At 39.9% G+C, this 14209-nt stretch overlaps 1 protein-coding gene across 2 annotated transcripts; it reads left to right on the top strand.

Annotated features, from left to right (window-relative positions):
* The first annotated feature begins 1388 nt into the window (after positions 1 to 1388).
* Positions 1389 to 12996, top strand: LOC102236975 (bromodomain-containing protein 3-like). Of its 2 annotated transcripts, none has more exons than XM_014475308.2 (12): positions 1389 to 3426; positions 5642 to 5972; positions 6106 to 6243; positions 7012 to 7162; positions 7246 to 7439; positions 8114 to 8626; positions 8702 to 8830; positions 9723 to 9917; positions 10341 to 10600; positions 10683 to 11002; positions 11273 to 11401; positions 11971 to 12996. In XM_014475308.2, the coding sequence occupies exons 1-12, from the start codon at positions 3395 to 3397 to the stop codon at positions 12096 to 12098; spliced, it is 2520 nt and encodes an 839-aa protein (XP_014330794.1). In that variant the 5' UTR covers positions 1389 to 3394; the 3' UTR covers positions 12099 to 12996. The 2 variants fall into 2 exon arrangements, with proteins under 2 accessions (XP_014330794.1, XP_023200135.1); XM_023344367.1 differs by having other exon boundaries at positions 1390 to 3426; positions 5672 to 5972.
* The last annotated feature ends 1213 nt before the right edge of the window (positions 12997 to 14209 follow it).

Below are 14209 nucleotides of genomic sequence, written 5' to 3'. Positions count from 1 at the left end.
GTACTGATGAGTCAGAAGAGGCAGATTCTGATGTAATCCTGCAGCTCCTCCCTTCATCAGTTCCTCTGCCTGCAGAGCTTCTTCTCAGTGTCCAACAAACTGCTAGTTTACTGTTAAACAAGTTCTGCATAAAATACAGGAACTTTGTTGCAAACATTTATATTCAACTGAACCACACTCTTAAAGAATATTGCATTTGTAATACTATTCTTTAATACAAAATATATACTTAATTGTCAGAATAACAAAATAAAAGTTACAAGTACAGAAAGTGATTTGTCAGTGTTTTGCATGTGAGATAAAACTTTTAATTACAAATGTACAAGGTATAAAAAAAACAGCTTTTTCAGGTGCATTAGCTGATGTAGAAATCTGATATGTCCTTCCTGGTAGAAAAACTCAAACATTTGAGATAATCAAAGTTTTACTTTCACTAAGCTTTTCATATAACATAAAAAGAGTCTATTCACTGTTATTTTCCCAGGAACAACTGACATCACTTTTAATATCAATGCATAAAGTGCTTTCACTTTTAGGTATCCTCTGTTTCATTTTCAGAATGAGCCGTCTGGAAATCATAGAAAAAAAAGGAGCCGACTGACTGTACGTTAGGAGGAGGACTGTACAAGGAGAAAACCAAACAGTTTTGTTTTGGTGAGATAGAATATAAAGAAAATATATTTCTCTCAAGGAATTAATGAAGTTCATTGTTACACGAGGGCTTGAATTTGGGCAGAAATGTGACATCGAGTTAAAATCTAGAATAACTAAGTTTTAAATTATTCATACCCCTGGGCTGAGTAGATTATTGCAGCATTTTAATTTTCCCAACATGTTTTTTCTGGCTGGAACCAATATTGTAGAATATTTTAGATATCCAACCATACACCCAAATTAAATTACTTATTCCAAAACTGATGCTTCTTTTTCTTTGATTTGTTATTATTTTTTTGAAGATGTCTTTTAAAATGCCTTTGTCATTTGCCATTGGAAACAACTTTTCAAATGAATACAAATAATTTTAAATCTCCTAGGTCTATTAAAAGCATCATAATCTAATAATAAACAATAGATTATTTAAGATTAGTTTTTATTTCTGAAAGAAAAAGAATGAATTCTCCAAGCATTTCTGAAATTAACAACTTGAGCAACAAAAATAACATCAATAAATTAGGTGTGAAATTTCTATGGATGACGTAATGAGCTATAGGAGTCTAATTAGTATATATTCAGATACATGTTATTGTGTTTTTTTAATGTGACACAGACTCAGCTGCCCTGAAGGTGAATCCTAACTAAATCTCATTCATTGTTCCCTTCAGTGTTCCTCCTCTGGGCAAACGCATGCGCAGAAGACGAGCGGCTCATGTTGCAGAATGGACAATGTTTGGCAGCAGTATTTGTCTGGGATTGATTTTCTGACATTTTTACACGGTCTAAAAATTAATTTGAAAATGGGAAGGATGGAATATTATACTTGGAGAGAACGAAACCTAAAAATATGGAAATCACAAATAATTGTCTTTGTCACGTGATCAAACCTGACCAATCAGAGCAAGCCAAGTCCAACGGAAAAATACATTCATTGTTTGGATGTTTTGCCAATTTTACCTTTTAAATCTGATAAAAATACGATGGAAACGCCGCGGGATATGGATGTAGCGTTGATGCTCTGGGAGAACAGACGGAGCGCGGATGCGTTTTCTGGTGGTTTTGATGAATTGCCACGTGTACAGGTTTGATGAAGTGAGCAGATCGGAATCGTTTCATCACATGACTCCCCTCCCCCACCCAGCCCGGGGATCTGGGGAAGAAGGCGGCGGACATGTTTGAGGGGAAATGTGCTGGTTAAAAAGTATCCAAGTGGAAGACAAAGAAGATTATTGGAAGAAAGGTTTCGCTCTTTTTTGGGGATTTATCAGTCCACATCTGTTTTTGTCTTTATCCAGAGACTTTAAATAGACTTTTTGAAATTTTTTTTCGTATATATAACTGTCACTTCAGGGAGTTCTTAGTTTTATTTGTAACCCTGACAAAGTAACAATAGTAATGTGTATTACTGCATGAACTGTAAGGGATCTTTCTGTCGGTTATTTGAGTGACATTGTAGGGACTCTGTAACCTTGGTATGGGGGATGGGCGCGAATGGTTAGGTAACGTCCTGTGTGCCTTGAATTAGTTTTTATTTAATGAGTCTTACAAGATAAAAAATGATATTTTCAGCGGTAATAATCTGGTTTTCTTAGTTCAAAGTTACTTTCCTGTCCTGCTTTTACCAGTCTTAGTATGGCTGGGCACAGTAAACTTGTGTTTAGATTGTAAGTTTTTTATTACTACCGACACATTAACACGTATTTAATAGATGCAAAGTGTTAGTTTTGGTTAGTTGTTGTTTTTGGTTTGGGCTGGGCTCAGTTTGAAAAATTGCTGTGTCATTCTGTGGGTTGTTGCTGCTATGACCTTGTCAGGGTGGTATTTTATTTCAATTTAATAATTTGAGTTGTTTTATCCGAGGGATATATGATAACTAGCTGAATCTGAATTTAAGAGCTAATTTGTCTTTAGTACTTTACTACTTCTGATCTATGTAAGCCACATGGAGGCCTTGTTTGATGGCATTTCTCAATAAGCTTCTCTGATGCGTTCGCTTTTAATGAAAACAAACTAATCTCGTGTTTATAACACTGGGGAGATGTTTTGTGTATTCTTTTTCATAGCAAAGCGTCTATCTAGTTAGGATCATTATAAAATACTTTGTGTTCCACTGCTCAAAGATGGCGCCCGCCTACATGTTCTAGAAGAAACTGATGATTTCACGAGGGAGAGGCTCTCTTCGGGTGGTACTCGTGACTGCTTCGGCGAACCAATAGGAGTGTTGGTCTTCAGACTACAAGCCCGCGTTACGGCCGTTTTAACCAATCCCCGTCGTCGTTGTGAACACGTTGACGTAATACAATATGTTACAGAACAGGGAGGCCCTGTTGCTCTCGTTTTCCGTGAAAGATTGCGTTCGTGAGCCAGTCATAGACGGCGCATCGGCAGGACAGGGCGGGATGGACCAATGGTGCTGGGTAATGTCCTTGAAGGACAGGGGAAACATGCGAATAAGTTGGTCCTAAACGTTGCTTGAGGATCTCCGACAACCTGTGGGTGTGGTAATTTTGACAGACATCGTGAGTAGCGAATAAGGAGTCGGTGGGCGGAGAAACACAGAGGAGGTTTATCCAATGAGGTGAATGGTTGGTCTATAAAAGCCCGGGTGTAGTCCGTGTCGTCGCCATTTCAACGAAGCGGTTCGCAGGGATTTCGTCGTGGCGGGCAGCGAAGAAAACTGACGAGCCGAGACGGATCCTGCTTTTGAGTGTTTACCAAAACAGAATCCGGATCCATCCTGATGGATATGGCTGTTAACCCGCCCCTTGACAGGTATCTATCGGTAGAACTGACTCTCACCTTACCATGAAAAGGATTATTTTAACAGATTTTCCCCCCATTTTTTAATATATCTTTACTGGCTCCCCGTGTGTATTGTTAAACGCTCAGGGGTGAGAGATGGACACTGGACAAAGCACCGGAATGAGTTAATTGATACATTGAAGCAATTATTTATAAATATAAAAAAATATACTGGAATATATACAACTTCGCCGGCGCCATCTTCGGGTCTTCGCGGCCGTTGGCTGCTCTCTCCCGCATCTCAGCAGTTGGTGTTAGCATAGCTAGCATTAGCAGCTTCACGTACCAAACTCGTGTTTTATTTAGACGTGTTCGGTCAAATCTGGTTATAATAGAAGAGCGAAATGTGTAACCGAATGTAGGATGTTCGATAGCAAGACCTCTGTTCAGTGTTTTTTTTTGTTTGTATTTTTATTTATTTTTTTGTTGGACGTATCATATAAATATCGGCTGGTTATTCCGTGGTTAAACAGTTTCACTGTAAATGCCATAATTGGAGCGCTGCTACATCCGAACAATCTGTAGGGCTTCGCCGGCTTGTTGTGGTAGCCATGTGGTCAGATTGTTGTGATGGACAGTGCCGGGGTGTGCGGTGCGACCTAAAATATGCCAACTATGTAACTTATTCAAACTATTACTACAACAGATAATTTAGATTGTTCATAGGAATGATCAAAATAAGTCCTGGGTCTGTGTCCTGGGGTGGTTTGTGTTTCTGTCCGTTGCCAGGTTACAGAGCTCAGTGTCACTCAGATCACCAAGTGGCCCATATTTAGTTTACTTAAACTGTCACTTTCTCTCTGTAATGGTTTCATTTTTGTTTTTACTTACTTTTAAATGTTTTAAACAGCAAACTTTTAATAATTTTTTTTAGTAATGTTGCGCTTGTGTAAATGATTCATCAATTTGCCTTTTTTTAAATAAAGTACACTAACTGTCAAATGAGTTTCCAGATGTTTATTTGAGATTTTTTATATTACTCCAAATGGATAACGGTATGTTTTTGGTCCCCCCCCTCCTTTGTTTTATTATTATTATTTAAAAAAATAAAATAAATTTAACTCCGACGAGCTGAAATTAAATGCCCTGATGTATCTTATGTCCTGGTTTTGCTTGTGGTGTAAACAAACTCCTTGTGAAGAAAAAGTTGATTAGTGTCTTCTATCAGGTTATGTCCCTAGCCAGGTACGAGTCAGGTCAAATGTTTTCCAGAAGATGACCCCTGATTTGATGGAGTGTTGACTGCACAAGAGGCCACGTGCTTTCAGGAGTAAAATGCAAAGCAGTGTGATGGCGGTTACCTTCATCAGAAAAGACAGAATGACATCTGAAAATATGGTTCATTCAAAACGATCAAGACTGAGATTAAAACAGGCAAAGTTCATGACTTTGTTAATCTTTTCTTGCCTCTATTTTGACAGTTGACTCTTAGGAGAGATTGGCTTTTATTTTCAATTTTAATCTGTTGAATATGTCAAATGATACTGCAAATGAGGTCAAATTTCCTTGCGTTTTGTGAGGATGTTTTCTATTTTAGGTCAATCACTCTAAACAACCAATCAGGGCTTTGCTTGTCTTAAAGTTATCAGAAACCAAGCTTGGGATGACGCTGCACATTTTTCTTTTTTTTTTAGAAGTGTCTCTGCTCTGGAAAAAACCCAGTACTAAACGGGACGATAAAAGAAATTTATGAAACATTGGAAGTCTATTGCTGGCATGTATTGCTGTGAAATCTTATTGTGGAACACCAACTGCTGCAGCATGGTAATAACCCCGCCCACCCTCTTCTGAGGTTTTATTTTTTTCCCCACACAGAAGTGAGTGGGTGGAGTTAGTCAGTGTTATTGACAGGGAAGCGGGTGCAGAGGAAGTGGTAGTCATGACGGTTCTCATGGTGCCGGTTGGCTGATTTAACGCTTGTATGCTCCCTGTCAGAATGATGGATGGCTTCTTCATGACAGGAGACTTAATGTTCTGTAAAGTGGGTGGTGCTATGGAGTGGTTAGAGGGGAGTAACCAGAACTTTTACATAATAGCATGAAGTAGACTATAAAGGAAAATACTTTAATGTTGACTAATTAAAAAATGTGATTTAATGTCTAAACATTGCAGAATTTGATTTAAAGTTGGTTTTAAGTTTCTATTTTTACTTCTTTCTATTTTTTCTTAATTTCATCCTCCATAGAGTTCACCGGCTCTTGCTTCCTCTTTACAGCACTCATTCTGGGGTTGACCCTGGTTTTGCAGTGACAATGGATCAGAGCACTGGTACAGCTGGAAAACGCATCCGGAAGCCCTCGCAGCTCTACGAAGGCTTTGAGAGTCCTGGGATGCCCCCCATCAGTCAGCTGACCCCTTTGGGACCCCCCCAGCCCACAGTGAAAGACCCCAGCAGGCAGGGCAGGATGACGAACCAACTCCAGTTCCTGCAGAAAGTCGTCCTCAAGTCCCTGTGGAGGCATCACTTCGCCTGGCCTTTTCATGAACCGGTGGATGCAGTCAAGCTCGGCCTGCCTGTGAGTACAACTGGGACCGTTATTTACAGTCGGTGCAGTTTAAGTAATTAAGAGTAGTTTCACTGGTGTAGAAATATTTATATATAGTTTGAAAGGTGACAGGTTTGATTAAAAGCATGTCTTTCATTCCCAGGATTATCATAAGATCATAAAGACTCCGATGGACATGGGCAGCATCAAGAAGAGATTGGAGAACAATTACTACCGCAGTGCCAGTGAGTGCATGCAGGACTTCAACACCATGTTTACAAACTGCTACATTTACAACAAGGTAAGAACTGCTGGGATTTTAAAAAATGGATCTATAAGAATGTGTAGCAGAAGTCTGCACAGATTAAAAATGATTACTTGATTTTAAAATTGTGAGCCGATTTTTCAAAATCCGAGACTATACATGATGATTGAGAAATCTTCTTGGGTATAACAGGTTTGGTTGTACATTGTATGGTGTTGTTGCACACAAACCGATTTCTACTCACCAACATTTAGATGTAATCTTGTGAAATTTCTTGAGATTAAATGTGAGTTCAGAGTCAACAAATGTGGCTGACAAAGAAGAAGCAATGGTGATATTTTGTGGTCAAGGTTCAACAGAGAAAAGAAACAATACAAAGTCTTTTTGTTTTGTGTATATTTTGGATTTCCCTCCATGTTTCTGTCACCCTGCTTTTTGATTGCTTACACATCACATTCAACAGGCTGCGTTTGTTCACACGGTAACAAGATCTGAATTTCTAAATTATACAAACTAGCACAGATTCACTAACCTTGGACTAAAGGGAGTCGAGACCTGTTTATCACACTCACTGTGTCTGGAGTGAACTCTTTTACTGCAAACTTACAATTAATATTATGTGTCACAGGAAGTACTTTGGATAATAAAACAAATATAAAATAAGACTAATGCAGAGAAATGCTCACTATATACCCATTTTCTCTATGAATATGTTTCAAACAGTATCAACTGGCATTGTATAGTTTTTATGGATCAATGAAGTATTTTTAATTGAATTAAGTTTTGTTTCCATCTTTTTTCCAGCCAACAGATGACATTGTGCTGATGGCTCAGTCTCTGGAGAAAGCCTTCCTGCAGAAAGTGGCTCAGATGCCCCAAGAGGAGATCGAACTGGCCCCTCCACCTCCACGCAGCAAATCTGCAAAATTATCCAAAAAAGCCAGAAACAATCCAGGTGAGGATGGAAACATTAAAAACATTCAGGCTTCATGAATCTGAGGATCTGATTGAAGTTTAATAACTTCTTGTGTCCTCCAGTTCCAGGAGGAGTGACAACAGCCCATCAAGTTCCAGCCGTCTCCCAGTCTGCATATTCTCCTCCCACTCCAGAAACGCCTGACTCCATCCTGTCCACCCCCCCTCAGACTATCTTATCCAAGAGCATTTCCTTCCCCTCTGAGCACAGCATCCCCTCCATCACCAGCATGCCCCCCACACAGCCCACTGCAAAGGTAACGCTAGCTGCATCTTTAGCTGTGTTTCCATCACAGATGTGTGCAAATCTTTGTCTATATTATTCTGCTCATGTCTAAATAACACAATTTTGTAATTGTGGTGTTTCTGTTAAATTAGAAATAAAATTAAAATTACACATAAAAAAGCTTGTTGACGCAATAAGTCATAAAAATCTTGACAGGAGATATAAGCGTTTTATTCAGGCGTTAGCGCGATGGCACCGCTACGTTTGCACCGTTTTGCAGAAATCGTAGCTGCTGATTTCACAGAAGAGCTACGGATTCAACTCGTTGGAATGACACACCACGTTTTATGAACTGTGCGAAGCTGTGAGAGTTCTGGTGGAGCTGGATGCACATTGTCCAAAAAAGACAAACCATCGTCTTCCTACTACTTCCTGTCGTAATCTTTGTCCTTTTTGCCAGCAGCGACATCCAGCTGTTTATCACGTGACTCTTGTAATGTGAAAAGTGTTTTGTTGAGGTTGAAAAATATCACCTCATTCTAGTGCAAATAGTTTTTTCAAAGTAGTTGTGTTTCCATTAATTTATTTCCTTCATTTCAATTTGTGCATTTTCATGGTAAATGGAAACACAGCTACTGTGTGTTTACATCACAAAGCTCAGGGGCGGAGCTCTGACCCAAACTGTCGCCATCTTGTCCGCTATAGAAAAAAGGTGTGAAGAGGAAAGCGGACACGACCACTCCGACCACGATGGCCATGCCCATCATGAGCACCATGGGCGTCAGCGGGATCGGCCTGGGGATGGGCGGCGGCCTAGACTCGCCGCTGACCCTCACCTCTCTGGGCATGGAGCACAGCGGCGGTCTGGGCTTGACCCCAGGCCTGGGTCTGGGCCAGGGCATGGTGATGAGCATGGAGATGGCTCATGGAGGAATGATGATGGGGAACAAAGGAACAGCGGCGAGCAGGAGAGGCGTGAGCGGCCGGCCCATCAAGCCTCCCAAGAAGGACTTACCGGATTCCATCCTGCCGACGCCGGTACGCCGCAGCAAGCTGACGCCGCAGCTGCGCTACTGCAGCAACGTTCTGAAGGAGCTGCTGTCCAAGAAGCACGCCGCGTACGCCTGGCCGTTCTACAAGCCCGTTGACGCCATGTCTCTGGGTCTCCATGACTACCACGACATCATCAAGCAGCCCATGGACCTGAGCACCATTAAGGTACGGCGGATCCCCTTACAGGCGACTGTGTTTTTATCAGACAGGAAGTGGATCTGAACCTGCTTGTTTCTGCAGAGGAAGATGGACAGCAGGGAGTACAGAGACGCCCAGATGTTCTCCGCTGACGTCCGACTCATGTTCTCCAACTGCTACAAGTACAACCCTCCAGATCACGACGTGGTCGCCATGGCCAGAAAACTCCAGGTGACCCCACTCAGCCTGTTTGCATTAGACATGGATAAAACAAAGTTTATGATATTTTGCAGCAGTAAATGCACAATAACACGTTGAAAACAGAAGAAATTATGTCTTGGAAATCTGATATAAATCATATAAGAGTTAAAATAACCAAAACTATTTTAACAGAAAGGTCTTCTATGTTTTATCTAAACCACTGATTTGTTCTACATCTGACATATTGTAGGGACAATGGCTGTAAAACGCATCGATTTGATTTTTCTTCTACAGAAGAGGTTAGTCATTAGCAGAAGTTGATGCAGAGATCACAGAAACCAATATTTATATAGTTAAGCTTATTGAAACCTAATGAATTTATTCAGTACAATATTTTACAATTTATGTACAAAGGGCATATTTTTGCTACCAAATTATATACAAAACAAATTTGTAAAGGGAGAAAGCAAATTTAAAACAAAAAAATATTGTTTCAGAACAGTGATGATATAAAGATGCATTTCAATTAAAGGTCAGTTTATGAACAAAATGATCTAAATTTCTTCATTTAAAAGAAATCCAAAAATCATTGTGATGAAATAATAAAGTATTTAATAATCAGATTTCTTTTTTTATGCGTGTGTATTTGAAATATGTCTTATAGTTTTCTGAGTTGAATAGCTGGTTTTCCCTTTATGCTGATAGGAGGCAGATAATGAGTTTATACTTCTTTCTGCTTTTCATACATTATTTTTGTTGTTACATAAACTTCATATTTATTGAGTAAATAAATATAAATGAAACATCTGCTTTTTGCTTGTAGGTAAATTTGTTTTGAAATAACTTCCCTCTAACATAACTGAGCTGAAAAATCTGTTTCTTAATATATCGACTGACTGACCGGTTTTATTCCGTTCTCCAGGACGTGTTTGAGTTCTGCTTCGCTAAGATGCCCGACGAGCCTCCAGCACCTCCCACATCCTCGTCTTCCTCCTCTTCCTCCTCGTCTTCCTCATCTGAGAGCGAGTTCAGCAGCGACAGCGAGGAGAGCGACAGCAGCCTGAGCTCCGACTCTGAGGAGGAGCGGGCCAACCGGCTGGCTGAGCTGCAGGAGCAGGTTGGTTCTGGTCCAGAAGGTTCTGCACTGTCTATACGACCATAACAAAACCTATGAAGGAGACGGATGGGATTGTTACCATACAAACGTAAAAGTATATTTAGTTAAATATGAATTTGAATCTACTTTATTTGAATATATTTATGTAATTTACAGTGAGATATTAGCATTAGTTCATTTATTCCATTAGTTTTAGTTCTGGTTGGAGATTTCTGCTTTTGTTTGTTGCTTTGATAAAACTGCAAGGCTGAGACCTTGATTCTGCTTCTGATACCTGCATGATTTTAAATGTTCTTATCTAATGTTTCATGTGACTAAAGTTGTTTTTGAATTTCACAAAGTCTTAAATTTGCATAAAACCCTTTCACTGGGTAATTAAAATCTGTTCCTGGCCCTGATGTTGAATTGTTTTGTGTTTTCCAGCTGAAGGCTGTACACGAGCAGCTCACCGCTCTCTCTCAGGGGCCCATCGTCAAACCCAAGAAGAAGAAGGAAAAGAAGGACAAGAAAAAGAAGAAGAAAGTAGAGAAACATCGGAGGATGGATGAGGAGATTGTCTCTGTGAAACCGCCCAAAACCCCAAAAATATCCAAGTCTTCAAAGACGACAAAGAGCAACAAAAGCATCAGCTGTCCTGTCATACCAGCGAAAAAGACACAGAGCAAGAAAAACAACAAGAGCAAGTGAGTACTGCCACCTGCTGGACAGAGTTTAAACTGAATGCTGCATTGTTACAAACCTCCATCTGACTCTCTGCTCCATCAGATCCAAAAAGCCCAACATGATGTTCAGCGTGTCCCAGCCGATGCACGACCCTCTGGTCAGCCATTTTGACTCTGATGAAGAGGAGGACACGGTTCCCATGTCGTACGACGAGAAGCGCCAGCTGAGCCTGGACATCAACAAGCTGCCGGGCGAGAAGCTGGGCCGCGTCGTCTACATCATCCAGTCCAGAGAGCCGTCGCTGAGGGACACCAACCCCGAGGAGATCGAGATCGACTTCGAGACGCTGAAGCCGTCGACGCTCAGAGAGCTGGAGCGATACGTCATGACGTGTCTGAGGAAGAAACCTCGCAAGCCGTACGGTGAGCGGGCACGGACATTTTAATCTGGCTGCGAATTCTAAACATTTGAATTTCTCAGAACACATTTAAAGGCAAAACTTTTTCAATCATAAATGCAAAATGTATAGATTTTTTGTAGAGTTTAGTCTTAATTGCCGCTCTGAATATGTTTGTTCAGCAAAAGGCCTTTTTTTAGAGTTTGTGTATTCCAGCAAACGATTAATCGATTACTAAATTAGTTGATTAATCATTTCAGCCCTGATGTTTCTAATATTTCTGGTCTTTGTGCAGCGAGTAAAAAGAACAGCGCTGGAAAGACGCGGGAGGAGCTGGCGATGGAGAAGCAGATGGAGCTGGAGAGACGACTGATGGACGTTAGCGGTCAGCTCAACTCCGGGAAGAAACCGTCAAAGATCAAAAGTAAGTTAAACTTCGTTTATCGTTTTGTGTCTCTGGAGATAAAGAAAAAATTAAGAACGAACAATGATGTTGGAAATACGGCTGGGCATTTATTGTGACAAAGTTTTTATAAGAGTTTTGTTTTATTGTTGTGATAAATTTCACTTATTGACAGTAAATAAAATGACAAAACTGATGTAATAATAATGTAATCTGAGATGTTGTTTCTTCTATTTATTGATGATCCATGAAAACATCAATAAATCTGATGAAAATATGATTAAATGCAGTCACTAGATGCAGCTTATTGATACAAATCCAACTTTTTAAAAAAGTAAATTGCATTTAAATGTGATTGTTTTTCAAGATCAATATCTGTTTCTGTTGCTATGGTTGCTGTGCCAGGCAGTCATAGCCACAGCATTTTCTGAAAAATAAGTAATATCATTTTTTATCATAATGTTTATCATTATCACAATAATACCACCAAATATTGTGATAACATTTAGTCCATATCGCCCACCTTTAGTCGGAACAGATTATTCCACCTGTGAGATTCTCCTGTTAATCTTTGATATTTTTTCCTCCAGATGATAAACCTGCGTCAGACGTTCACGCTCAGCCGTCTCGCCTCAGCGCCAGCAGCTCCTCCTCAGACTCCTCTTCATCCTCCTCCTCTTCGTCATCCTCTGACACAAGCGACTCAGATTCCGGTTGAATCCGAGTCGCTCAGACCGTTTCCAAACAAAAAGGGTCCGGCGGCGGCGCCCTGGTGTCCTCCTCCCCTCCGTGCGGACTGAGATGTAATGGAGGACGGGTCGAGGCCGGCCCACCGGGTCCGGACAGAGATGGGCTCTCCCTGCGCTCGGCTCCGTCCGGCAGCCCTGAACACTTCCCGGCAGATGAATGTGAGCGGAGGAGAGCGACTGGAGCGTCCTGCTGGCTCCGGGCGGAGCGACAGGAAGCTCCATCTCCTGCTGATAAAGATTGATGCATACGTTGGAGGGATAAGGGTGCTACAACCAGAATATCGGCATTTTCTGGATTTTTTTTCCCTTCTTACCATGCTCCATGTCTTTATGCTGTATAGAGAACATGTACAGATGTATAAATATCTATTTCTTTTATAAAGAAGCCTTTTATGGAGCTTATTTATTCCCTCATTCTGGGAAAAGATTAAACTGGCGTGAACAGAGCTGTTTAGTTGTTTTGTTTTGCTTTTTTTGAGTGATAAGAGGGGAGTTAAGTTTTTGTATGAATGTATGATTTGTGTGTTTGCATGTGTGTGTGTGAGAGATCTGGCACCACAAGTGCATCCTTGTGAAGTTCCTCATAGTTTAGAAGCAGACGCTGCAGCTGCGCTGCACGCAGAAGCACCTTGGTTCAGTAGAAAACAGACTGCATGCAACAGAGCAGCTGACGGCTTCGCTGCGTCTCCTCAGCCGGTCGCTGTACAGAAAATTAAACGTGTCATAGTTTCAATATTTCTGTTCCCATGTTTGTTTTTCTCCATGTATTACAAGCTCTCTGTAAACATGTTGCTTTTTTATTCTTTGTGACCAATCTGCTAATAAATTGTGAGGACGTGTCTTGTCGACTCACCTGTGCCCAAATAACTTCTGGATCCTTTTCATTTCTTCACTTCAGTTACATGGACAGATTTAATCAGAGCTCTAACAGGCTTGTTAGCAGAATCTCTAAAATCTCTTCTGTCTTGCAGCTCAACCTTTGACCTCGTTTACTTTGTGTGATAAAATCAGGTACTGGAAGTCAGGAGGTATTAATGTAGACATGCATTGTTTATGCTGACAGTTTCACAGCATTTTATAATATGTTGCATTTTGGTTTTCTGTTTGGTTTCAGATTGAAATAGTGTCTTAAGTTATTTAGAAGAAATATGGATATTATTGAAAGGGTTTAGTCTGAAATATCCACATTCAGAATAGAAAGGTGTGCAAATTTTACAGAATCAAAACCTTGCAGTGGTTTTCCTTTATGGTCTATTTTCTATAATTTGCTACTGTTTGGCTCTAGTTGTGAGATTTAAAACTTTACATGTCCATCTTGCTCTGAAGTTTGTCAGAAATCTTAATGCTTCTGCTTGTTTCTTCTGAACATCTGTAAATAAATACATCATCGTTTCACTGTTTGGATCACTTTCTCATCTAACTACTTCTGATTTAATTTGATCTTAGTACTTAATTTGAAGATTCGTTACATCTGTCTTTTTTTAAAAAAACGTACATTGAATTTTATCAACTGAAAAACTCTTAGGCAAATAGTCTAGTGGATAAATTACGAAACGTAATCAGTGTTGGTTGTAATGTTACAGTTTAAACTACAATGTGTCCTGATTCACATTATTCGGCAGATTTTTGGATGTTTTTAGTCGTAAGGACAAAGATTAACAACAGACACAGAAATTTTTTATTTTTATTTTGAACAGACATGAGATCTTATGATTTCATGCCCCCAACACTAACCTAACCCTAGAAACATTACATTACATTATCGCTATAATGTAGTATTTGTTGTTATCCTCTGTTATTTCTTTGCTTACTGGTATTTTATATTATTTTATTTTCCTTTTCTGTGACCAGCTCTAGAAATGTTTAAATTCATGATCAGTGTCGGTTAATTTTTCTGGTTTTATCTCCAAAAATTCATTTTGGAGGCCTGATCTGAAAGTGCTGCAATTCCTCTATGTGACCACAAGAGGGCGGTGAACTTTACCGTGATTTCAACAGTACAACATTTTAAAAATCCAACAAAACGTCCTATTTTTAATATAAATATTATTAAATCTCAAATTAAAAACAATATATTAGA

The sequence above is a fragment of the Xiphophorus maculatus genome, chromosome 13, assembly GCF_002775205.1.
Source record: "Xiphophorus maculatus strain JP 163 A chromosome 13, X_maculatus-5.0-male, whole genome shotgun sequence".
Classification (NCBI taxonomy): domain Eukaryota; kingdom Metazoa; phylum Chordata; class Actinopteri; order Cyprinodontiformes; family Poeciliidae; genus Xiphophorus; species Xiphophorus maculatus.
Note: the sequence above shows the minus strand (reverse complement) of the source record. Positions and strands in the feature narration are given on the sequence as shown.